General features: G+C 36.1%; 1 protein-coding gene across 1 annotated transcript in view; it reads left to right on the top strand.

The window, feature by feature from the left end:
* The window catches only part of LOC126253152 (uncharacterized), a 287,906-nt gene that overhangs the window by 47,112 nt on the left and 213,478 nt on the right, over positions 1-27,316 (top strand). The window contains exon 2 of the mRNA XM_049954308.1: positions 17,113-17,199. Within this exon, the coding sequence (XP_049810265.1) occupies positions 17,113-17,199 (87 nt within the window). The remainder of the gene's footprint in view (positions 1-17,112; positions 17,200-27,316) is intronic.

The raw sequence follows: 27,316 nt of genomic DNA, 5'->3' as shown, positions 1-27,316 counted from the left end.
ATTATCAGTTGCTCTTTACATCCTCGTGCTCCTTTGCAACAGCCTTTTTGTTCTTCATTTATAATTTTGTTCTGTGTTGTATGTGTCATTAATTTCTGTTTAATGACTGAAGTTAATATTTTGTATATTGTTGGTAGGCATGTTATGGGGCGATATTTAGCTGGGTTCGCTGTGTCTGCTTGATCTTTAGGTTTCAGATAAGTTATTCCATGTGTAAGTGTATCAGGGTATGTGTATGGGTCTGCAATGTAACTGTTAAATAATTTAGTTAGATGTGAATGTGTTGAGGTGAACTTCTTTAGCCAGAAATTTGCTATTTTATCTTTTCCAGGGGCTTTCCAATTGTGAGTAGAATTAATTGCTTGGGTGACTTCATGTTGCAAAATTATCACTTCAGGCATTTGTGGTATCATCTTGTATGTGTCTGTTTCTGCTTGTATCCACCATGCATGCCTGTTATGTTGTACTGGGTTTGACCATATGTTGCTCCAGAAGTGCTCCATGTGTGTTATGTTTGGTGGATTGTCTATTTTAATGTGTGTGTTATCTATTGTCTGATAAAATTTCTTTTTGTTTGTGTTGAATGTTTGGTTTTGTTTCCTTCTATTTTCACTTTTTTTGTATCTTCTAAGTCGTTTGGCCAATGCTTGTAATTTCTGCTTCTTTTCATCTAATTGCTCTATCGCTTCTTGTTGTGAGATTTTACCTAACCTTTTTCGTTTTTTTTCCGAGATTTCATTTCTTATAAATTGTGTTAGCTGTCCGATGTCTTTTCTGAGTTTTTCTTTTTTGATCTGTAGCCTGTGTTGCCATGCTGGTTTTGTGGGTTTCTTCTGTGTGTTGGTTGGTTCTGATCTCTGCCTAGTGTGTATATTTAGTGTAGTGAGTGCTCCTATATAAACCAGTAGTTGTAACTCTTCCATAGTTGTATTTTCATTTATTTTGTTGTGTATGATTGTGTTGGTAGTTGTTATTGTTGTTTCGACTTGCGGGTTATTTGGTGGTCTATGCAAGAATGGTCTAATGTCTGTATTTGTGTCTTTGTATTCTATATATGTTAGCTGAAATTTTTCTTCTATATGTAACATCTGTGTCACTTCGTGTTCTATTTGTGCTTGTTCTGGTGGCAGTCTTAAGATTTCGTTTTCCTCTGATTGTTTAATTGGTGCGTGTTGTTCTTTGTTTGTTTGCTCTGGGATGTTTGAGTCCATTACTGTATTTTCTTCTTCTTCTGATTGCACATTATTTTGTTCCAGTATTTGTTGTACTTGTTGTTTGATGCTTTCTAATTCTGACTGGGGTATCCTGTTATTTTTGATTATTACACGGATCTGATCAGCTAGTCGTTGTTCTGTTAAAAATTTTAATTCTGGGTATCTGGTAATAAATGTTGTGTATCCTTGTGATCTGTATCCAGTTGTGTTGGTTCCTAGGTTTGTTGCTTGGTAATAACAGAACATGAGGTGTCGATTAACTTCATCTGATCATCTCATCCTCTGTCTTTGTTTTCCTTCTAGGGTGGTTGCAGGAAGCATATCCTGCAAAACACCTCTATTTGGATTTAAATCATTTTCCAGTTGGCTAGCAGTGTCATTACCATTGTGGGCGGGCATAGGGTTCAAGCGTCGTCCCCGACCATGACGGCGCTTGTCCGAGGCTTCTTTAGTTCTGTCCTGAACCAACTAATCACACTAAAAGGGGGGTTAGCCCTATTAGTGGTTTGTTCTTTTCATCGCCTTTTACGACTGGCGGAACATATTATTATTATTTCTTTACTTTCTCAGACGTTAAGTCTGGTTGAGAATGGAAAGTGACGCGGACCTTGATCAAGCGTCACTTCCTATTAACTGTACGGTATGCGTTATATTGCATTTAGGAACTTTCGGGTAATTGAACATGTATCAATAATTACGGATTTCTGTAGTTGTATATATACGTTTGGATGTAGCTCTATTGCATTGATGTACTGGTGGATATTGTGTGGTATGACTCCTGTAGTTGATAGTATAATTGGTATGATGTCAACTTTATCCTGATGCCACATGTCTTTGACTTCCTCAGCCAGTTGGATGTATTTTTCAATTTTTTCTCCTGTTTTCTTTTGTATATTTGTTGTATTGGGTATGGATATTTCGATTAGTTGTGTTAATTTCTTCTTTTTATTGGTGAGTATGATGTCAGGTTTGTTATGTGGCGTTGTTTTATCTGTTATAATGGTTCTGTTCCAGTATAATTTGTATTCATCATTCTCCAGTACATTTTGTGGTGCATACTTGTATGTAGGAACTTGTTGTTTTAAAAGTTTATGTTGTAAGGCAAGCTGTTGATGTATTATTTTTGCGACATTGTCATGTCTTCTGGGGTATTCTGTATTTGCTAGTATTGTACATCCGCTTGTGATGTGATCTACTGTTTCTATTTGCTGTTTACAAAGTCTGCATTTATCTGTTGTGGTATTGGGATCTTTAATAATATGCTTGCTGTAACACCTGGTGTTTATTGTTTGATCCTGTATTGCAATCATTAATCCTTCTGTCTCACTGTATATATTGCCTTTTCTTAGCCATGTGTTGGATGCGTCTTGATCGATGTGTGGCTGTGTTAGATGATACGGGTGCTTGCCATGAAGTGTTTTCTTTTTCCAATTTACTTTCTTCGTATCTGTTGATGTTATGTGGTCTAACGGGTTGTAGAGGTGGTTATGAAATTGTAGTGGTGTAGCCGATGTATTTATATGAGTGATTGCTTTGTGTATTTTGCTAGTTTCTGCTCGTTCTATGAAGAATTTTCTTAAATTGTCTACCTGTCCATAATGTAGGTTTTTTATATCGATAAATCCCCTTCCTCCTTCCTTTCTGCTTAATGTGAATCTTTCTGTTGCTGAATGTATGTGATGTATTCTATATTTATGGCATTGTGATTGTGTAAGTGTATTGAGTGCTTCTAGGTCTGTGTTACTCCATTTCACTACTCCAAATGAGTAGGTCAATATTGGTATGGCATAAGTATTTATAGCTTTGGTCTTGTTTCTTGCTGTCAATTCTGTTTTCAGTATTTTTGTTAGTCTTTGTCTATATTTTTCTTTTAGTTCTTCTTTAATATTTGTATTATCTATTCCTATTTTTTGTCTGTATCCTAGATATTTATAGGCATCCGTTTTTTCCATCGCTTCTATGCAGTCGCTGTGGTTATCCAATATGTAATCTTCTTGTTTAGTGTGTTTTCCCTTGACTATGCTATTTTTCTTACATTTGTCTGTTCCAAATGCCATACTTATATCATTGCTGAATACTTCTGTTATCTTTAGTAATTGGTTGAGTTGTTGATTTGTTGCTGCCAGTAGTTTTAAATCATCCATGTATAGCAAATGTGTGATTTTGTGTGGGTATGTTCCAGTAATATTGTATCCATAATTTGTATTATTTAGCATGTTGGATAGTGGGTTCAGAGCAAGGCAGAACCAGAAAGGACTTAATGAGTCTCCTTGGTATATTCCACGCTTAATCTGTATTGGCTGTGATGTGATATTATCTGAATTTGTTTGGATATTAAGTGTGGTTTTCCAGTTTTTCATTACTATGTTTAGGAACTGTATCAATTTAGGATCTACTTTGTATATTTCCAATATTTGTAGTAACCATGAGTGGGGTACACTATCAAAAGCTTTTTGGTAATCAATGTATGCGTAGTGTAGAGACCTTTGTTTAGTTTTAGCTTGATATGTCACCTCTGCATCTATTATCAGTTGCTCTTTACATCCTCGCGCTCCTTTGCAGCAGCCTTTTTGTTCTTCATTTATAATTTTGTTCTGTGTTGTATGTGTCATTAATTTCTGTGTAATGACTGAAGTTAATATTTTGTAGATTGTTGGTAGGCATGTTATGGGGCGATATTTAGCTGGGTTTGCTGTGTCTGCTTGATCTTTAGGTTTCAGATAAGTTATTCCATGTGTAAGTGTATCAGGGAATATGTATGGGTCTGCAATGTAACTGTTAAATAATTTAGTTAGATGTGAATGTGTTGAGGTGAACTTCTTTAGCCAGAAATTTGCTATTTTATCATTTCCAGGGGCTTTCCAATTGTGCGTAGAATTAATTGCTCGGGTGACTTCATGTTGCAAAATTATCACTTCAGGCATTTGTGGTATCATCTTGTATGTATCTGTTTCTGCTTGTATCCACCGTGCATGCCTGTTATGTTGTACCGGGTTTGACCATATGCTGCTCCAGAAGTGTTCCATGTCTCTTATGTTTGGTGGATTGTCTATTTTTATGTGTGTGTTATCTATTGTTTGGTAAAATTTCTTTTGGTTTGTGTTGAATGTTTGGTTTTGTTTCCTTCTATTTTCACTTTTTTTGTATCTTCTAAGTCGTTTCGCCAAAGCTTGTAATTTTTGCTTCTTTTCATCTAATTGCTCTATTGCTTCTTGTTGTGAGATTTTACCTAACCTTTTTCGTTTTTTGTCTGATATTTCATTTCTTATAAATTGTGTTAACTGCCCGATGTCTTTTCTCAGTTTTTCTATTCTGATCTGTAGCCTGTGTTGCCATGCTGGTTTTGTGGGTTTCTTCTGTGTGTTGGTTGGTTCTGATATCTGCCTAGTGTGTATATTTAGTGTAGTGAGTGCTCCTACATAAACCAGTAGTTGTAACTCTTCCATAGTTGTGTATTCATTTATTTTGTTGTGTATGATTGTGTTGATAGTTTTTATTGTTGTTTCGACTTGTGGGCTATTTGGTGGTCTATGCAAGAATGGTCTAATGTCTGTATTTGTGTCTTTGTATTCTATATATGTCAACTGAAATTTTTCTTCTATATCTAACATGTGTGTCACTTCGTGTTCTATTTGTGCTCGTGCTGGTGGCTGTCTTAAAATTTCATTTTCCTCTGATTGTTTAATTGATGTGTGTTGTTCTTTGTTTGTTTGCTCTGGGATGTTTGAGTCCATTACTGTATTTTCTTCTTCTTCTAATTGCACATTATTTTGTTCCAGTATTTGTTGTACTTGTTGTTTGATGTTTTCTAATTCTGACTGGGGTATCCTGTTATTTTTATTATTACACGAATCTGATCAGCTAGACGTTGTTCTGTTAAAAATTTTAATTCTGGGTATCTGGTAATAAATGTTGTGTATACTTGTGATCTGTATCCAGTTGTGTTGGTTCCTAGGTTTGTTGCTTGGTAATAACAGAACATGAGGTGTCGATTAACTTCATCTGACCATCTCATCCTCTGTCTTTGTTTTCCTTCTAGGGTGGTTGCAGGAAGCATATCCTGCAAAACACCTCTATTTGGATTTAAATCATTTTCCAGTTGGCTAGCAGTGTCATTACCATTGTGGGCGGGCATAGGGTTCAAGCGCCGTCCCCGACCATGACGGCGCTTGTCCGAGGCTTCTTTAGTTCTGTCCTGAACCAAGTAATCACACTAAAAGGGGGGTTAGCCCTATTAGTGGTTTGTTCTTTTCGTCGCCTTTTACGACTGGCAGAACATACCGGAGGCCTATTCTTTTCCCGGGCCTCCACGGGGTTTATTATTATTATTATTATTATTATTATTATTATTATTATTATTATTCACTTGCCCGCAAAACGCAAAGGTCCAGAGTTCAAGTCTCGGTCCAGCACACTGTTTTAATCTGCCAGGAAGTTTCATATCAGTGCACACTCCACTGCAGAGTGAAAATCTCATTCTGGAATCAGATGTCTGCTTTCCTTTTTGCCTGTTCCATTTGTTCTGTTTGTGTATTTTTTCCTTTTGCCTATTTAATCTCTTGAGGGCGCCCACTTTTCTTCTATTGTATTCCTTTGCTCAGCTGCATTCAGTTATTGGCTAAAGCTCCGTTTAAAATCTCAGCAACCAGTGATCATATCAAAATATCTTCTTAATTTCCATCTGTAATATCTGCAATTTCAACAGTTTTAATCTGCATTTCAAAACCAGTACATTATCACCAGAGTCCATATTTTCCTCTGGAGATGTTCTGTAGTTTCAAATCAGGTTTCAGAAACCTCTGTCTGACTGTTATATAATATATATGAAACCTTCTGGTGTCTCTTCTACACATATATCCTTCTTTCATAATTCTTAACCCATTGATTAAATGTGCTCTGTGTAAAATTCTGTCAGGTACCTTACTCTTTGATTTCTTTCCACTCAGTCCATGTTTAGCTACTCTTTTTCCTTCTCTTGCTTTTTCTACTACTGAAATCTAGTATCCATCACAATTAAATTCTCATCTTCCTTAACAATTTGAATATCTCACTACCGTCATACATTCTTTCAATCTCTTCATCATATGCAGTGTTGGTAGACATAAATTTTCACTACTATGGTGGATGTGGGCTTCATGTCTCACTTGGTTATGATAATGTGTTCACTATGCTGTTTGTAGTACCCTTCAAATTACTGTTTTCTTATTCATTATTAGAGGCACTCCTATATTACCCCTACTTGATATTATGTTTATAAACCTGTAGTCACCTAATCAAAGTTCTATTCTTCCTGCCACTCCACTTCGCTAATACTCACTTTATTGAACCACAGCCTATCCATTTCTCTTTTCAATTTCTCTGAGTTACACAATTAAGCATCTAACATTGCATTTGCCGAACAGTAGTATGCTAGAATTATCTTTCCTTCTGACATCATCCTCCTGGGTAGTCTCTGCCTAGAGATCTGATTGGGGAATTATTTTATGTATTTTATCTCCAGAATGTTTTACCCAAGAAGATGCCATCATCATTAAACCACACAGAACAGTCACTCGCCCTAGGGAAATATAATGAGTGTTGGCTGTTTACTTGCAGCCATTCACAGTACCAATAGTAAGGCTGTGGCTAATTGTTACAAGGCTTTATAAGTGAATCATCCAGTCTGAGATGCCAAAGATCATGGTCATGTGTATGTGGAGTGTGCTTGATAGTGTAAATGGAAGTATGTGTGTTCCATTTCCTGACGAAGCCAAAAGCTAATGTGCAAGTGTGTTTTAGTTGTGCCTGTCTGCAATGTAAAGTGCATAGCATCACTTATGTTGTTAAATGAGTGAATTTAAATTTTATTACATTACCTTGATGTGCTGTAGGGAAGTAAAATAATACTTTGAAAAAAGAGTTCAAATTGTTGAATAAGGACCCCACAGTTAATCAGTGCTACAGGCACTGCACAACATTAATTTGTCTCTGTCTCATTTCTGTGGAGACAGCCCTTTTCTAGTCATTGCAGTGATTCCTTGGAAGGAGGCATTTTCTGAACAAGGTTGCTTTTGTTCTAATTAAATCACAGTGCTATGATTACTGAAATGCCATTGAAGCATATGGACACATCTTTTGAGGTAATCATCCACTTATCTTTTTTACCTTAATCTGCAGCTACGTCAAAGTTCTTAAAAGAAGTCATTTTTTTATATGAGACTGTCTTTTTATTTTAAATGAACACTTTATTTCATTGGCAATTAGCTAATTGCCCTCTGAGGGTTATCAAGCAATTTTCTGTTCAAGGCAGTTTTTGTTCTAAGAGGGGTAGTATTAAATCACTGTATTATGGTTACTAAAATGACATTGTGGCATACAAAATCATCTTTTGGGATAATCATCCACTTGTATTTTTTATCTTTGAGTCTGCAGCCATGCTAAAGTTCTTGAAAGAAATCATTTTCCTGCATGTGGCATTCTTTTGTATTTTAAATAAACAATAAATTTCATTTGCAATTAACTAACCCCCCACCCCCTACTTCAGGGTTATCAAGCAGCATCAGATGAGAATTACACTGTCCTATTTCATTTGTGAGCATGTAATGATGCAATTTACCTTACAGTTACAGACGCTAGGTTATACACCTGCAGATTTCTAGGTGAAAGATTACACATTGACAAACGGAAGCACATAACATAATTTTTGTGTGATGGTGGTTGATAATGCCCTACATAACAAAACAAGCTAATTGCAAATGAAGAAAAAGTGTTTATTTCACTAAAAAATAGCCTCACACAGGAAAATGACATCTTTCAAAAAAATTCTAGAATTATGGACCCAAAGGGGAAAAAACTAGTGGATGACTGCCTTCAGATTATTCCACAACACCTTTTCATCTACTAGTACACCTAGAAATTTGACACAGTTTACAGTGTCCAGCTTTTTGTCCACATGGTGTGCTTCACTTTTGTTGTTGTTGTTGTTGTTGTGGGCTTCAGTCCAAAGACTGGTTTGATGCTGCTCTCCATGCTACTCTATCCTGTGGAAGCCTCTTCATCTCCATGTAACTACTGCAACCTACATCCTTCAGAATCTGCTTACTGTATTCATCTCTTGGTCTCCCTCTTCAATTACTACCCCCCCCCCCCCCACGCGTCCCTCCAGTACTAAACTGGTGATCCCTTGATGCCTCAGAATGTGTCCTACCAACTGTTCTGTTATTTCTAGTCAGTTTGTACCACAAATTTTTCTTCTCCCCAGTTCTATTCAGTATCTCCTCATTAATTACATGATCTACCCACCTAATCTTCAGCATTCTTCTGCAGCACCGCATTTCAAATGCTTCTGTTCTCTTCTTGTCTTCTGTTTATTGTCTATGTTTCACTTCTGTACAAGGCTAAACTCCATACAAATACTTTCAGATAGGACTTCCTCACACTTAAATCTATACTTGATGTTAACAAATTTCTCTTATTCGGAAACACTTTTCTTGCCATTGCCAGTCTGCATTTTATATCCTCCCTACTTTGAGCATCATCAGTTATTTTGCATCTCAAGTAGCAAAACTTCTCTACTACTTTAAGTTTCTCATTTCCAAATCTAATTCTCTCAGCACCACCTGATTTAACTAGACTGCACTCCATTATTCTCATTTTGCTTTTGTTGACATTCATCTCATATCCTCCTTTCAAGACACTGTCCATTCTGTTCAGTTGCTCTTCCAAGTCCTTTGCTGTCTCTGACAGAATTACAGTGCCATCAGCAAACCTCAAAGTTTGTATTTCTGCTCCCTGGACTTAAAATTCCTCCTCCAGATTTTCTTTTATTTCCTTATCTACTTGCTCAATATACAGATTGAATACCATCTTGGATAGGCTACAACCCTTTCTCACTCCCTTCTCAACCACTGCTTCCCTTTTGTGCCCCTTGACTCTTGTAAAAGCCATCTGGTTTCTGTACATATTGTAAATAACCTTTCACTCCCTGTATTTTACAAATGCCACCTTAAGAATTTGAAAGAGAGTATTCCAGTCAACATTGCAAAAACTTTCTCTAAGTCTACAAATGCTATAAACATAGGTTTGCCTTTCGTTAACCTATGTTCTATGAGAAGTCGCAGGGAAAGTATCGCCTCGCGTGTGCTTATATTTCTTCAGAATCCAAACTGATCTTCCCCAAGGTTGGCTTCTACCAGTTTTTCCATTCTTCTGTAAAGGATTCACGTTAGTATTTTGCAGCTGTGACTTATTAAACTGATAGTTCGGTAATTTTCACACCTGTCAGCACCTGCTTTCTTTGGAATTGGAATTATTATATTTTTCATGAAGTCTGTGGGTATTTCGCCTGTTTCGTACATCTTCATCACCAGAAGAAAGAGTTTTGACATGGCTGGCTCTCTCAAGGCTATCAGTAGCTGTAATGGAATGTTGTCAACTCCTCGTGCCTTGTTTTGACTTAAGTCTTTCAGTGCTTCTTCAAATTCTTCACACAGTGTTACATCCCCCATCTCATCTTCATCTACATATTCTTCCATTTCCATAATATTGCCCTCATGTATGCCTCCCTTGTATAGACTCTGTGGATACTCCTTCCACCTTTCTGCTTTCCCTTTTTTGCTTAGGACTGGTTTTCCATATGAGCTCTTGATATTCATACAGCTGGTTCTCTTTTCTCCAAAGGTCTTTTTAATTTTCCTGTAGGCCCCTTGTGCCATATGCTTCTGCATCCTTACATTTGTCCTCCAGCCATTCCGGATTAGCCATTTTGCACTTCCTGTTGATTTCATTTTTTAGACATTTGTATTCCCTTTTGCCTGCTTCATTTACTGCATTATTATATTTTCTCCTTTCATCAGTTAAATTCAGTATCTCTTCTGATTTCTACTAGCCCTTGTCTTTTTACCTACTTGATTCTCTGCTGCCTCCATTATTTCATCTCTCAAAACTTGCCATTCTTCTTCTACTGTACTGACTCGTGACACATTATGATGATTTATCATGCAAAATGATCCATTGAACATGAAAGTAAATAACTAATTCCTTTCCCCTGTTCTTGTCAGTTGTTACCTAATGCTCCCTCTGAAAGTCCCTAGAACCTTTGCTTCTTTCAGTTTATCCAAGTCCCCTCTCCTTAAATTCCTGTCTTTTTGCAGTTTCTTCAGCTTTAATCACAGTTCATAACCAATAAATTGTGGTAAGAGTCCACATCTGTTCCTGGAAATTTAAAACCTGGTTCCAAAATCTCTGTCTTACCATAATATAATCAATCTGAAATCTTCCAATATCTCCATGTCTCCTCCACATATACAATCTTCTTTCATGATTCTTAACTCAAGTGTAAGCTGTGATTAAATTATGCCCTGTGCAAAATTCTACCAGGTGGCTTCCTCTTTCATTCCTTTCTCCCAGTCCATATTCACCTACTACTTTTCCTTCTTTTCCTTTTCCTACTATAGAATTCCAGACCCCCATGACTATTTCTTTTATCACAGCATACATTTCCTGTGTCTCCTCCTCATCTGTGGAGCTAGTCAGCATATAAACTTGTACTGCCATGGTGGGTGTGGGTTTGTGTATATCTTGACTACAATAATGCATTCACTATGCTGTTCATAGTAGCTTATCTGCATTCCTATTTTTTGTTCATTATTATACCCACTCCTGAATTACCTCTATTTGATTTTGTGTTTGTAACCCTGTATTCAACTGACCAGAAGTCCTGTTCCTCCTGCCACTGAAGTTAACTAATTCCCACTATGTCTAACTTTAACTTATCCATTTCCCTTTTTAAATTTTCTGCACTTATATCTTTCGCAATTAGTGGTCCATTTGCTAATTTTAGACCCAAGTTCTTCATTTTGAAACAATCACACTTCTTATTAGCCATTAATTTCACTATTTTTGAAACATAGAAAGAAATCATTCATGAAAATTAAACATTGTCTGAATCTCTGTTGTTGCAGTGCCTTTCTAGCGAGTCAAAACTAGTGGGTTCATGATATTTTCATTGAGAAAGCAAGTGCTCAAAGAAGAATATAAAAATAAATTTAATATTCATCTTTACAGTTTCTGTAGAAAGGCTTTGTTGTGCAAGGGTGCCAGGTTTTTTAACATAATGAATGAAAAAATTGGTTGTTGTATTCTCATGATTTACTGTTCTTCATGCTTTGATCAGGCCTCTATCATAAATTCACACATTGAAACAAGAGAGGTGAACACTTGTATTGGTGCTTCATAGTTTTTAAACATTAAATACTGATGTATTACATTATGATATAAAAGAGGTTTATGTGAACAATGACATCAACATAGTAGTCAGACAAAATCTGCCTGTAAAGACTTGTGTACAAAGAACTGAGAAGAAGGACTATGTAGAAGAGACTATACCTGACACACCGCTTTTACAACTATACAAAATTTGCTGTTACATACCAGAACCTTTTAATTACATCCAGTTTTTAACTGAATTGTGAAATAAAGAAAAATGACCCTTTTCTTGTACAAAACAGTCAAAGAAATAAAATAGTGACAATAGTTATTTTCAATACTAAATTTTTACGTTGTGATCTTCCAGAATGTTTGAATACTAAAAGTTGACTATTTTGCAACAAATGCGTTTTTTAATAAAATATAACGTTTATTGGGATGCGGATGACAGGAAATTTCAGTGTGGTATGTGACAATTAATTGTTTTAACTTTGTTGGTTTAGAATGGAATGTACATAACATGACATGTTTATTTTTTGGCTTCCCTTTGTGTAGTCGTAAGTAATTAATTTTTAATGACAAAGTAAATAGTTGTAGTCAGCATAGTAAAAATTTACTCTTGAATAAATAATTTCCTTATATGAATGTTTAAATTCCATGTTTGTAAAATTTAACAATGAAAACAATCAATTATTGATAAAATTATTTAACTGGGTAGGTGAAAAATCTACTCACCAAGCAGAACACACACATAAAATACTGTTGTGACTGGCAAGCTTTCCGAGGCAGCAGCTCCTTCTTCAGGCAGAAGTGTTGAATGGGAAGGAAGAAGGGTGAAGGAAAAGGATTGGAGAGGTCTAGGAAAAAGGGTAGATTTCAAGAAAGTCACCCAGAACCGCAGGTGAGGGGAAACTCCACAGTACAAGATGAGAAGGAGAGACTGATTGTTGGGAACTGCATCGGATGAGGTTTGAAAACCTGAGAGCTTAAAAGTGGAAGACAGGGTAAGATACAAGACAGAGATTACTACTAAAACATCATGCACAAGTTAATAAGAGTGAAAAGCTAAGTGCATTGTATGTAACAGAGGTAGGAGGGGGGCGGTGAAAAATACGCTGGAAAGACAATGAAAGATGTAGAAAACTAAAACAGAGTGAAGCAAAGAGTTGTTACAGTGAAAAAAAGCTGAGATGGGAGAAATTAACATAAATTAAGGCCAGGCAGGTTGTGAGAACCATGGACATGTTGTAATGCTGGTTCCCACCTGCAGAGTTCCGAGAAACTGGTGTCTGGGGGAGGAATCCAGATGGTGTGTTTAGAGAAACAGGCACTGAGGCCATGAATGTCATGTTGTAGAGCATGCTCTGCAACAGGATACTGCAATTTGCTAGTATACACCCTCTGCCTATGCCCATTCATCCTAACTGATAATTTGGTGATAGTCATGCCAATGTAGAAGGCTCAACAGTGTTTACATAATAGGTGCTACACCTGCGAAATGACACATGTCATATACCAGGCACCTGTTTCACCACAAGCACCATCTGGATTCTTCCTCCAGACTCCAATTTCTCAGAATTCTGCAGGTGGGAACCAGCACTACAACATGTCCTTGGTTCTCACCATCCACCTGGCCTTAATTTATGTTAATTTCTTCCGTCTCAGTTTTTCTTCACTGTAACTACTCTTTGCATCACTCTGTTTTAGTTTCCTACATCTTTCATTGTCTTTCCTGTCTAATTTTCACTGCCCCCCTCCTACCTCTGTTACATACAATGCACTTAGCTTTTCACTCTTATTAATTTGTGCACGATGTTTTAGTAGTAATCTCCGTGTTGTGTATTACCCTGTCTTCCACCTTTAACCTCTCAGGTTTTCAAATCTCATCCGATGCAATCCTCAACAATCAGTCTTCCCTTCTCATCCCATATGGTTAGTCTCCCCTGACCCCCTGTTCTGGGTGACTTTCCCAAAATCTATGCTTTTTCCTAGACCTCTCCAGTTCTTTTCCTTCACCCTACTTCCTTCCCCTTCAACCCTTCTGCCTGAAGAAGGAGCCACTGACTCTGAAAGCTTCCCAGTCACAACAGTCTTTTATGTGTGTGTTCTGCCGCCACTTGATGAGTAGATTTTTTACCTATCCAATTAAACAATATTTTTGAAATTTGTGTGATAGCATGTTGCAACTTATATTTTGACCAGCATGTTTGAAATAAAGTTGATTATTGATTTAATATACAATACAGTTTTGATTATTGATATTTGCCTTGGTAAATTAATAGAATGACTAAACTTGAGTAATACTATGTTTAAGTATTATTTAAGCTTCTGGCTGAAATGCTTGTTCATGTTAATAATAAATTCTTCTTCTTCTTAATTGTCACTTTGGCCTGGGAGACCATATGTGTTCTCACCATATCTCCACCAATCATTTCTGTTCCTCACTTTCGTTGTCCACTGTGCTCTTATCAGGCCCATCACCTTGGTATCCCTGTTGACAGCCTTCATCTTGTCTGTGACCATCCTTGGCTCGTTCTGCCTTCCATGTATCCTGAGAATGCTAATTGTGGTAGTTTTTTCTCTTCCATCCTAATTAGGTGTCCAGCCCACATCAATCTTCTTTCTTTCACCCTTCGGACAATATCAGCTTGTAGGTATAGGTCGACCAATTCCTGGTTTTTTAATATCCTCCATTCCCATCACTAGTTGTCCTTCTTGCAGCCAGATATTTTCTTTAATATCTTTCTCTCAGAGACTAGCAGATTTTGTTCATCTGTGTTCCTTAATATAAATGTTTCAGAGCTACATAGAGCTGCCATGAGAATTATACTCTGGTATAGTCTGATTTTAAAACTTCTCGAAATGCTCTGCTGCATAACATGTCCCATAAGCCAAAATATGATCCATTTGCCACTGTGATCTGTGCCTTAATCTCAATTTCTATTCTGTTCTATTCACTAAAAACGTTTCCCAAATATTTAAATACCTCTGCTCTTTTAGAAGCGATTCCATCAACCATCAGTGGTGTTTGATCATTAGGTGTCGTGTTCATGACCATGTACTCAATTTTCTCCTCATTAATTTGTAGCCCTGCTTTCTTTGAAATATTTCTGTAAAAACTTGACATGAGCTGCATGCCATCTTTGCTGCCATTTATTAGAATAACATCGTCATTATGTGCAAGCCAGTTTATTCTGATATAACCCATTTTATTCCAAGTTGATCTAATTTTTGTTGCTCTGTTTCTATCTTATCTAAATTCAAATTGAACTGTGTTGGAAATAATGTGTCTCCTTGTCTTGAGACCAGTTCTGATTTCCAAATGCTCTGATATTCCTGTAGTGATCTTTACTTCGCAGTAGGTTTCCTCTAAATGCACCTGTATGAGATTTATTGAATTTTTTGGAAACTGAAACTCATTCAAGATGTTGGTGATTGTGTCCCTGTGGAGGCTATCGTAAGCTTTTTTGAAATTTACAAAAAACATGTGAATGTCAACATTACGTTCCCAACCTTTCTCGGTTACCTTTCTCAGTGAGTGTAGAAAGGTGGTCTGTAGTAGATCTCTACCTTCTGAAACCATAGTGACAGTCCCCTATAATTCTTTCCCCAATTGCAATCATTGTCCTCAGTGGACACTGTGACAGAATTTTGTAACTTACATTAAAGAGTGCAACCCCTCTATAATTATCACATATTGGGGGGTCATTATTTTTTAATATAGGGCAGTCTATTGCCATTTTCCAGTCATCAAGTGATCTCTCATATTTCCAAACATTCAGTTTTGTAATTATTTTAACCAGTAACAGTTCTCCATTCTAGATTAGGTCTCCTGCAATTTGATATTCACTGAAAGTCTTAATGTTTTCTTAGGTTTTTGCTTATTTGTTGTATTTATTCTTTACTGGGAGTCCCTACTTTGCTGTATACGGTGTCTGGCACCTCACATGGAAGAGACTCAACGGGGTCATCACAATTCAGTAGTTTTACGATGTACTCTGCCCATAGCCATTCTGCTTCAGTGTCATTAAGGATTTTCCTCTGTTGTTTTTAACAAATGTTTCTTTTTCCTTATATATCTGTGTTACTTTCTGTACTTTTTGTTACATTTGTCTTGTCCTGTGATGGATACAGTCCTCTTCCACTTCTTCTATTAGCTCCTTGTAATATTTCTGTTCCTCCTGCCTTAGTATAGTTGCTGTTTACTTCCTTATTCTGATATAGCTGTCTTTTAACTTCTGATTCCTCATATTTTCTAGCCAGCTCTTCCCAGCCTGCCTTCTCTCTCCAATTTCTTGCTGGCACACTTGATTGAACCATACCTTATCTGACCTCTTTTGTTAGCCTACAATTTCAAATACAAACTGCTTTTCTGTTTGCTTAATTTAAGATCAGTTTGGGTTTCTGTCGCAGTCTCTTGCCTTTTCCTCTCATTTACTTAAGTTTTCTGCAAGTGTTGACTCTTATTTTCTCGTAGCTATTCTAAACAACTTCTTAAATTTAATGTTCATTTTACTTATCACCTATAATAATAAATGGTAAATAAAAATATGATTCCCATAAAAGTTCACATATATTGTTTGCTGCATCAGATAACGTGTACCATACATCATGAAACTTAGATGGTATCAAATAATATGAAAATTTATATTTGTATTTTGCCATACTGACCTAAATCTTGGTACTTTACAATACTCCCCCCTCCCCTCTCCCTCCCTCACAGGATATCATGCATAGAATGTCAATGTGTTTCTGTGAAACTATGGAGCATGTTATTGCTATAAAAATTATTCGTCTCATATTTCTTTAAAAAAATATTAATGAAAAAATTTGCCACTGATTCTTCTAAAGAAAACAGTTTTTCACCTTACATTGACATTAGTTTACAAGATTAAAAAAGGGATGAATATGGACATAAATGAACAGATATCCATGAAAATTAAAGCTGTTACTTCTGACGAATAAATATTACAACACTGTTTCGATAAACTTTTTGAAAACATTCAATGTGAAAATTTTATTTAAGAAAGCTTAAAAGTCAGAGCATATAGAATTCCATATTTTTAAATTTTCATTGTTTGTTGCAGCTAACATTTTGACCAGAATATTTACAAGAAAATTGACTATTGGTTTCATATACAATGCAGTTTTAATTGTTAGTATTCATCTCAAATAAATTAATAGAAACACAATGAGAAGTACTATGTGTAAGTATTATTTGAGCTTAGGCCAAAAGGCATGTTCACATTAATAATAAACAATAAAGAAAATGTTATTGCTGTAAAAGCTCACATTTACCATGTTGCACTCCCAAAAGGAAAGTTTTGCCTAGTTTTTCTCTCTAAGTCTCAATCCAATTTATATCCACACTCCACCACCAGCAATGGAGTGTGAACCTTTGCCAATGTCAGGCACTTGCACTCCCAAAACATCAGAAAAATCATTAAACAACATTGGCTGAAGATCATGAGACAGAAGCCTACAGGCATTCCAACATTTTAAAAGTTATTTAATAGTTTCATCTGCTCCATATAACAACCCCCACTGTATCTTTCATCTAGTTTCTTTTTTAATGCATTAGTGAGGATCAACTTGTCAAATGGAAAATCATATTTGGTGATATTTATATTTATTGTTTTTCATGTTGAAGATGAGTTGATTTCACCAGTTGTTCTAGAATAATCAACGAACACCTTTTGTTTGTTGTCTTAAGTGGTCCAGAAACCAGGTTCAATCAGCTGCAAAGGAGAAGCAAGATGAAAAGCTTGACTCACCACAACAGTTGTCTAGTGATCCAAAGGTATGTTAATATTTTGGTACTTGCTTTTTACACCAGAGATAGGAAAATCTTATAATTTTACTGGACTGATACTATAATTATATTTTTAAAATTCACTTGGGACACTGGGGGAGATGTAGCATTCTCCATGGAAAACTTTTGACTGAATTATTCAGTCAATTAATTGAATAATTCTTTTCTAATTGGTACTGCCCATAATACAAGACAGCTAGAAATAAATTCAAGGTGTACATGTAATCTCAATACACGCATGTTGATCAGGATGTATTGCTACTGAGTTACAAATTCTGTTAACAACCAGAAGATTTTCTAACAATTTGCTGAATGTCAGTTCTGACTTTTGCAAAGGATTTTCTAGGGAAAAGTAATGGATGACCTTACAAATTCCTGGCAGAGAAAATCAAGAAAAAAATGGCTTTGTTAGAAGAATACTTTGTTATAACACAAAGGACTTTTATTAAGTTGATCATCAGATTATATTTGCGATGCCAAAATGTTGTAGTGTTAACAACATCTATCTAGCATGGATGGAGTCTTACGCTCATAGCATAAAGCTAAGTAGACAAATGGCACCCTAGGAATAAAAGTAAATTCAGCATGAGGGCACAAATAAAATAGTTTCACAGGATCCAATCTACACATATTGTCCTCAAATTATTTTAAAGTTTGCTAAAAAAATAATAATGTTTTCTGATAATGGAAGCATACTAATAAAGGTCTTACACTCAGTTCTACAGACACAACCAGATGATAATTGAACAGGTTCATAACTGTATCACAGTAAACAAGTTTAATATTAATTACTATACAACCTAAATAATCTTATTTTTTGACAAATCATTGAGATCCCATAACGAAGGAGAACCTTCAGGGTTATACTGCCTGTGTTTATGACAGTCAGTTTTAAGGAAATAAATTAGATAAATAGTTGCTGCCACTGTAGTTATTTTATATAAATGTTGTTCATTTGCTGTTGATTGCTTAAAAATTACTTGTTAATATCCCCCCCTCCCCCAAAAACAAAATAATTACCTACATTTGTTGATACTGAATCATGTTTACAGTATGTTAATACTCGTTATGAAGCTTTAAAATCAGTGCAGCTACTTGCCATATAGCGAACAGAACTTTTCAAAAATAGCTGTTAGGGATCCTACAGACATAGCATACTGACTAGTAATTTTATGTAAATATGATTTAACTGTGATTTTCAGTATGTATAAATGTCCAAATATTTTTTACATTATGGCTACATACATGATCTAAAAATTAGTTTCCAGTCTGTGTAAATGTATTATTATTTTCAGCAGTACGGCAAAAACACTTAACTTTAGAGACTTTCCTTGTGTGTGCAAGATTATTAGTAAATTAAAACAGTCTGTTAGTATATATCATTCTGTGGGCTACTATTGATTATTTGTAAACATTATCATTATTATAAAAAAAGTCTTTATTTATCAGTGACAACTTTCTGAGAAGTTTGTTTATTCTGTATAAAACTGGCAACATAACGTGTCTAACATCATTATAAAATATGATCTATGAGAGTGGCTAATGAGGTATGTTTTTAATTTTCTTTTAAATATGTTGGGCCTTCTCAGTCTCTTACTTATGGCAGATGTGATCTTTTTGAATACCTTTTTACCAGATTACATAACTCTACCCTGAACCTTAGCCAAGATACAAAGTATACATGAAAACTATATTTAGTATCTTGAACTGTGATCATGCAAATCACATTTACTATCAGTAATCAAACCGCTGTAGTGGGTTTTTCCCATTATACTACATATTTAGGCTTCTTCTCCTTCCATTTTCATAGGAACATTTCCATGACACTTTCCTTTGAGTCAAACAAACCTTGATCATTTGTCTTGCTCTTCTTTCTAAATGTTTAATATTCCCTGCCAGTCCTATTTAGTACGGGTTCCACACACTTGAAAAATGTACTATGATGGATACCCTGTGTGGGGTGGCGGGTGTAAAATTTAATTTCTATTGTTTGTTGCCGTTCTCAACACAGGCTCTCTAACTACAATGTTGGCAACCAGAAAGTGATTAGCAAAAACTTGATGCCTGTAATTAAAGTTCACTGTGCCCTCTCTGATGGAGAAATAAAGTTATTGACCATTGAAGTTCATTATGCTGAGGATTTAGGATGATGCCTGGGATTCATAGAAAATGCAGTTTACGATAACAATTTTCACTATATTCTGAAAACGATAAAGCTTAAAGTTCCAGACAAAAGTTTACCCTATCAACTTTTGTACTATCAGAGCTGTTCAGAGTCTATTGAGAGGATCCTATTATCCCTTGATAACGAAACTGTTCATTAATTGTTATCGATGTAAATGTTCAAAGTGAATGCTCACCAAAATTTGACATTAATACTCATCAAACGCCATGCTAGTAGTGATAGAAGGTCTGTCCTGCGGCGACACATGAAAATACAACATACGCAAACTGAGAATAAATCACTGGAGTCGTTCCGCAGTTAACACTTTACCCCAATGTGAACTCATTGTTACGTGCGTACCGAGGTACATAATACGGCATCCAAGGCTGTTCCTTGCGACTGCACAAAGTGATGCGGCTTCCGACATGGAGTGTGCACTGATACGAATCTAGAAGAGAACTGGGGCCTGACTCTAGCTCGCAGTGCTCTTATTTATATAGCTGCGGTGCGGACCGCCGAAGGCGCAGCCGACAACATTTGCCTTCCTAACTAGCCACTCGGCTAGTAGAGCACCACTTAAAGTTATTAAATAATTAATTGTTCGCTGAAGGCCAATGAAGCTCTCAATTCAATTGTGCAATCAGCACACAGGTAAGTATTTGTAATAAAATTCTGATGTGGCTAGGTTTAATACTTTCGGCGAGAGAATTATTTTAATTGCACTGCACGCAATAGGTGAGCTCTGAACTTGCCCTTTGGAGAGACGATACAGCTGTAGTTTTATAGCTACTTTTTGGAAACTTCTCACATCTTTGTTATTATAGCATATCTCCGTTCTATCTAAATTTAAAGATCCTAGCTTTATCTAATCACTTACTTAATATATCTCGCTTCCGTACTTTTAGGACACAAAAACAGAAAATCATGAATTTCAACCAAAAAATTAATTTGTGAGGTTCAGCATGCTGTTTCCATTACATTAAAATGAAATAGGAATCTGAATATAAATTTTGAAGTTTCTAGCTCCTTTCTGTTGTGCCGATGATTTTTACGTAAAACGTCCAAATTTCGAAAACTGTTAAATTTACTGAACTGAATCTTAACACATTATTAGTTTAGCATCACTCCTGACATGCTATTAACTTTTCAGATTATTTACTTTACTTTTAAGGTATTGCGCAACATTTGTGACGTCATAGCCAGTTACAGCAGACTAGGCTGGCACACAATGGAAAGCATATGAATTCTATATGGCGTGAGTAGGCTGCTTCCCTACACCTACCAGTCAGCCAAAGTCTTGAAATGTTGCAAGGCAGAGTAGCTCCACTTGTTACATTACCACTCCTAACATAAATACCATTTTTCTTTTTGTGCTCTTACACCATATGTATTACACATAGCACACAGTATGAAATCAGCAAATTATTATTCAGGTTGTATTTTTCAAAACTTTATTATGCAGCTTATAGTTTACAGGCTGTCAGCAATAACAGCATAAATATTTTACTGAGAAACATTTTATTTAACAAACTATTCAAAATTTATGATTCACTAATTGTGTGTGCACTTCCAGATTCATACCCACTAATAATTGTTGGTTTTAGCATTGACATACCTTACTTGAAAACATTCATTCCCATCTCATCATCATCATCATCATCATCATCATCATTTAAGACTGATTATGCCTTTCAGCATTCAGTCTGGAGCATAGTCCCCCTTATAAAATTCCTCCATGATCCCCTATTCAGTGCTTTACATTGGTGCCTCTTCTGATGTTAAGCCTATTACTTCAAAATCGTTCTTAACTGAATCCAGGTACCTTCTCCTTGGTCTGCCCCGACTCCTCCTACCCTCTACTGCTGAACCCATGACTCTCTTGGGTAACCTTGCTTCTCCCATGCGTGTAACATGACCCCACCAACTAAGCCTGTTGGCCCTGACTGCTGCATCTATAGAGTTCATTCCCAGTTTTTCTTTGATTTCCTCATTGTGGACACCCTCCTGCCATTGTTCCCATGTACTAGTACCTGCAATCATCCTAGCTACTTTCATATCCGTAACCTCAACCTTGTTGATAAGGTGACCTGAATTTACCGAGCTTTCGCTCCCATACAACAAAGTTGGTCGAAAGATTGAACGGTGCACAGATAACTTAGTCTTGGTACTGACTTCCTTCTTGCAGAAGAGATTAGATCGTAGCTGAGTGCTCACTGCATTAGCTTTGCTACACCTTGCTTCCAGTTCTTTCACTATGTTGCCATCCTGTGAGAATATGCATCCTAAGTTCTTGAAACCATCCACCTGTTCTAACTTTGTTCCTCCTATTTGGCACTCAATCCGTTTATATCTCTTTCCCACTGACTTTACTTTAGTTTTGGAGATGCTAATCTTCATACCATAGTCCTTACATTTCTGATATAGCTCTGAAATATTACTTTGCAAACTTTCAATCGAATCAGCCATCACAACTAAGTCATCGGCATATGCAAGACTCCTTATTTTGTGTTCACATATCTTAATCTCACCCAGCCAGTCTATTGTTTTCGACATATGATCCATAAATTTCATCCACCCCAGCTGCTTTATTGCACTGCAATCTATTGACCATTTTCTCCACTTCCTCAAATGTGATCCTATTTCCATCATCATTCCTATCCCATTGTACCTCGAAATCTGAAACATTACTGATCGTATTTTCACCTACATTGAGCAACTCTTCAAAATATTCCCTCCATCTGGCCAAGGAATCCACAGGATTCACCAGCAGTTTTCCTGACCTGTCCAAAATACTTGTTATTTACTTCTTACCTCCCTTTCGAAGACTGCTAATTACACTCCAGAATGGTTTTCGAGCAGCTTGACCCAAAGTCTCCAACCTGTTTCCAAAGTCTTCCCAATATTTCTTCTTGGATGCTGCAATTATCTGTTTGGCTTTGTTTCTATCTTCAACATAACTTTCTCTGTCTACCAGAGTTCTAGTATGTAGCCATTTTTGATACACCTTCTTTTTCCTTTTACGGGCTGCCATGACTGTGGTCATTCCACCAAGCTGTTTGCTTCATCCTACCTTTACACACTACTGTTCCAAGACATTCTTTAGCCACTTCTAGTACTGTGTCCCTGTACCTTGTCCATTCCTTTTCCAATGACTCTAATTGACTACATTCAACTAACTGGTACCTTTCTGAGATCACTGTTATGTACTTGTGCCTGATTTCCTTATCCTGAAGTTTCTCCACTCTTATCCTCCTACATATGGACCTGACCTCCTGCACTTTCGGCCTCACAATCCCAATTTCACTGCAGATTAAATAATGATCAGTGTCATCAAAGAATCTCCTGAATACACGTGTGTCCCTCACAGCCTTCCTGAATTCCTGATCTGTTATTATATGGTCAATGACAGATCTGGTTCCCCTGCCTTCCCAAGTATACCGGTGAATGTTCTTATGTTTAAAATAGGAATTTGTGATTACTGAGCCCATACTGGCACAGAAATCCAAGAGTTGTTTCCCGTTCCTGTTGGCCTCCATATCCTCTCCAAATTTACCCATAACCTTTTCATAGCCTTCCGTTCGATTTCCAATCCTGGCATTAAAATCACCCATGAGCAGAACACTGTCCTTGTCCTTTACTCTAACAACTACATCACTGAGTGCCTCATAAAAACTATCCATCTTATCTTGATCTGTCCCTTCACAATGCGAATATACTGACACAATCCTAATTTTCTTGCTAGACACTGTCAAATCTATCCACATCAGTCGTTCGTTTACATACCTTATTGCAACTACACTGGGTTCCATTTCTTTCCTGATGTAAAGCCCTACACCCCATTGTGCTATTCCTGCTTTGACTCCTGACAGGTAGACCTTGTATTCTCCCACTACCTCTTCTTTCTCACCCCTTACCCGAATGTCACTAACAGCTAAAACGTCCAGCCCCATCTTACTTGCAGCCTCTGCCAGCTCTACCTTCTTCCCAGAGTAGCCCCCATTGATATTAATAGCTCCCCATCTCATTACCATTTGTTTGCCAAGTCGTATCTTAGGAGTCCCTGGTTTGTCAGTTAGAGGTGGGACTCCGTCACCTCCAAAGGTCCGAGGCATTTTGCTCTGATTGTTGCCAGCATCATATTTAAAGTACCAGGGAAGCAGGTTGTTAGCCTTACTTGCCCCGAGTCCCATTGAGTTTTACCCCTAACGGTTGAGGGACTAACCGGTGGATTTGGTAGTCTTTGCTGTATGAGCATAAAGGTGACCACAACTCAGAATATGTCCGAGATGCCCAGCCTTATTCCAAAGTAACTGGTATCCCGACTGTCGGGACCACTTACTTGGCCACTCATATGTTGCCCGTGGTTCATGAACTAGGACATGACTACAGGAACCCATAACATGAACCCATCTTTCTAAGAATATTTTGTCTTTCCCACAATCCATCCATATTGAAAATTGTCAGTTCCTAGAGTGTGTGAATCTTTATTTTATTTATTTATTTTTATTTATTTATTTATTCATCCTTGGAACAATATATATTGTATGGATTTCGTCAGTTTATAATACATGAGCACACATTTACATTTACAATGAAACAGATTTCTCATATTTTGTGTAGTTTTTATAACTAGTCATACACACATTTATAATTACATCATATTTTGGTGATAATGTCATATGTTGCTAATAATCTACATCTATGTTAAATATTCTTTTACACTATAACAACTTTTACTTACTAAGAAGGTTTTAAGCTTTTGTCTGAAAGTGAGGGGCTCATTTATTTCTTTAATTTCTGGTGGTAATTTGTTATACAGTTTTATCCAATTATAAAATATACTTTTTTTGCATCTTTGCCTTGTTCTTTCTATCTAGATGGAGGTGGTGACAAGATCTTGTTTCATGGTCATGTATTAGGCTGTTTGTGTTATACATGTTGAGATTTTTCTTAATGAACATTATGTTCTGAAAGATATACTTGCAAGAAACAGTTAGAATGCCTAGCTTTCAAAATAATTCTAGACAGTGGGCCCTGTTGTTGCTGTTTGTTATTATCCTTATGGCTCTTTTTTGTACTTTGAACACAGTTTGTATGTTACTGGCACTTGTTTCCCAAAACATGATCCCATAGCTGAGGACTGAGTGTAGATATCCGTAATATGTTATTTTAAGACAGGTATTATTGCATACCGGTGCAAGGATTCTAAGAGCATAGCTTGCTGTGGATAATTTCTTTGCCAAAATGTTGACATGGTTTGTCAATTTCAGTTGGCTGTCTACATTTATCCCTAAGAATTTGGTACTTGTTACACATTCTAATTCATTATTATTAACTTTCATTCTAGTGGCATTGTGTTTTTTGTTCAGTTGGAAGTTAATATAGTTAATTTTCATTACATTTAGGGTTACTTTATTTTTTAATGATTAGATTAGATTAGATTAGATTAGATTAATACTAGTTCCATGGATCATGAATACGATATTTCGTAATGATGTGGAACGAGTCGAATTTTCCAATACATGACATAATTAGGTTAATTTAACAACATACTTAAGTTAATATAACAACTTTATTTTTTTGTGTTTTTTGTTTTTCTTTATTTTTTATTTTTATTTTTTTAATATTTTTTTCTTTTTTTTTCTTAATTTATATCTAAAAATTCCTCTATGGAGTAGAAGGAGTTGTCATTCAGAAATTCTTTTAATTTCTTCTTAAATACTTGTTGGTTATCTGTCAGACTTTTGATACTATTTGGTAAGTGACCAAAGACTTTAGTGCCAGTATAATTCACCCCTTTCTGTGCCAAAGTTAGATTTAATCTTGAATAGTGAAGATCATCCTTTCTCCTAGTATTGTAGTTATGCACACTGCTATTACTTTTGAATTGGGTTTGGTTGTTAATAACAAATTTCATAAGAGAGTATATATACTGAGAAGCTACTGTGAATATCCCTAGATCCTTAAATAAATGTCTGCAGGATGATCTTGGGTGGACTCCAGCTATTATTCTGATTACACGCTTTTGTGCAATAAATACTTTATTCCTCAGTGATGAATTACCCCAAAATATGATGCCATATGAAAGCAATGAGTGAAAATAGGCGTAGTAAGCTAATTTACTAAGATGTTTATCACCAAAATTTGCAATGACCCTTATTGCATAAGTAGCTGAACTGAAACGTTTCAGCAGATCATCAATGTGTTTCTTCCAATTTAATCTCTCATCAATGGACACACCTAAAAATTTGGAATATTCTACCTTAGCTATATGCTTCTGATTAAGGTCTATATTTATTAATGGCGTCATACCATTCACTGTAAGGAACTGTATGTACTGTGTCTTATCAAAATTCAGTGAGAGTCCGTTTACAAGGAACCACTTAGTAATTTTCTGAAAGACAGTATTGACAATTTCATCAGTTAATTCTTGTTTGTCAGGTGTGATTACTATACTTGTATCATCAGCAAAGAGAACTAACTTTGCCTCTTCATGAATATAGAATGGCAAGTCATTAATATATAATAAGAACAACAAAGGACCCAAGACTGACCCTTGTGGAACCCCATTCTTGATAGTTCCCCAGTTTGAGGAATGTGCTGATCTTTGCATGTTACGAGAACTACTTATTTCAACTTTCTGCACTCTTCCAGTTAGGTACGAATTAAACCATTTGTGCACTGTCCCACTCATGCCACAATACTTGAGCTTGTCTAGCAGAATTTCATGATTTACACAATCAAAAGCCTTTGAGAGATCACAAAAAATCCCAATGGGTGGTGTTCGGTTATTCAGATCATTCAAAATTTTACTGGTGAAAGCATATATGGCATTTTCTGTTGAAAAACCTTTCTGAAAACCAAACTGACATTTTGTTAGTACTTCATTTTTACAGATATGTGAAGCTACTCTTGAATACATTACTTTCTCAAAAATTTTGGATAAAGCTGTTAGAAGGGAGATTGGACGGTAATTGTTGACATCAGATCTATCCCCCTTTTTATGCAAAGGTATAACAATAGCATATTTCAGTCTATCAGGGAAAATGCCCTGTTCCAGAGAGCTATTACACAGGTGGCTGAGAATCTTACTTATCTGTTGAGAACAAGCTTTTAGTATTTTGCTGGAAATGCCATCAATTCCATGTGAGTTTTTGCTTTTAAGCAAGTTTATTATTTTCCTAATTTCAAAGGGAGAAGTGGGTGAGATTTCAATTGTATCAAATTGCATAGGTATGGCCTCTTCCATTAACAGCCTAGCATCTTCTAATGAACACCTGGATCCTACTATATCCACAACATTTAGAAAATGATTATTAAAAATATTTTCAACTTCTGACTTTTTGTTCGTAAAGTTTTCATTCAATTTGATGGTAATACTGTCTTCCTCTGCTCTTGGTTGACCTGTTTCTCTTTTAATAATATTCCAAATTGTTTTAATTTTATTATCAGAGTTGCTGATTTCAGACATGATACCCATACTCCTGGATTTTTTAATAACTTTTCTTAATATAACACAGTAGTTTTTATAATTTTTGATAGTTTCTGGGTCACTACTCTTTCTTGCTGTCAGATACATTTCCCTTTTGCGGTTACAAGATATTTTTATACCCTTAGTAAGCCATGGTTTCTTACAAGGTTTCTTACGAGTATATTTAACTATTTTCTTGGGGAAGCAGTTTTCAAATGCATTTACAAAAATGTCATGAAATAAATTATATTTTAAATTGGCATCAGGTTCACGGTACACCTCATCCCAGTCTAACTGCTGTAGGCTTTCCCTGAAATTTGCAATTGTTAAATCGTTGACTGAACGTACCACTTTGGAGGACTGTTTAGTATTGCTGAATGGAGCTATGTCATATATTGTAACTAGCTGTGCACCATGATCAGAAAGACCATTCTCAACAGGCTGAGCATTTATCTGGTTAAACTTATCTT

Source organism: Schistocerca nitens, chromosome 4 (assembly GCF_023898315.1).
Source record: "Schistocerca nitens isolate TAMUIC-IGC-003100 chromosome 4, iqSchNite1.1, whole genome shotgun sequence".
Classification (NCBI taxonomy): Eukaryota; Metazoa; Arthropoda; class Insecta; order Orthoptera; family Acrididae; genus Schistocerca; species Schistocerca nitens.
This window is presented reverse-complemented; position numbering and strand designations above follow the sequence as displayed.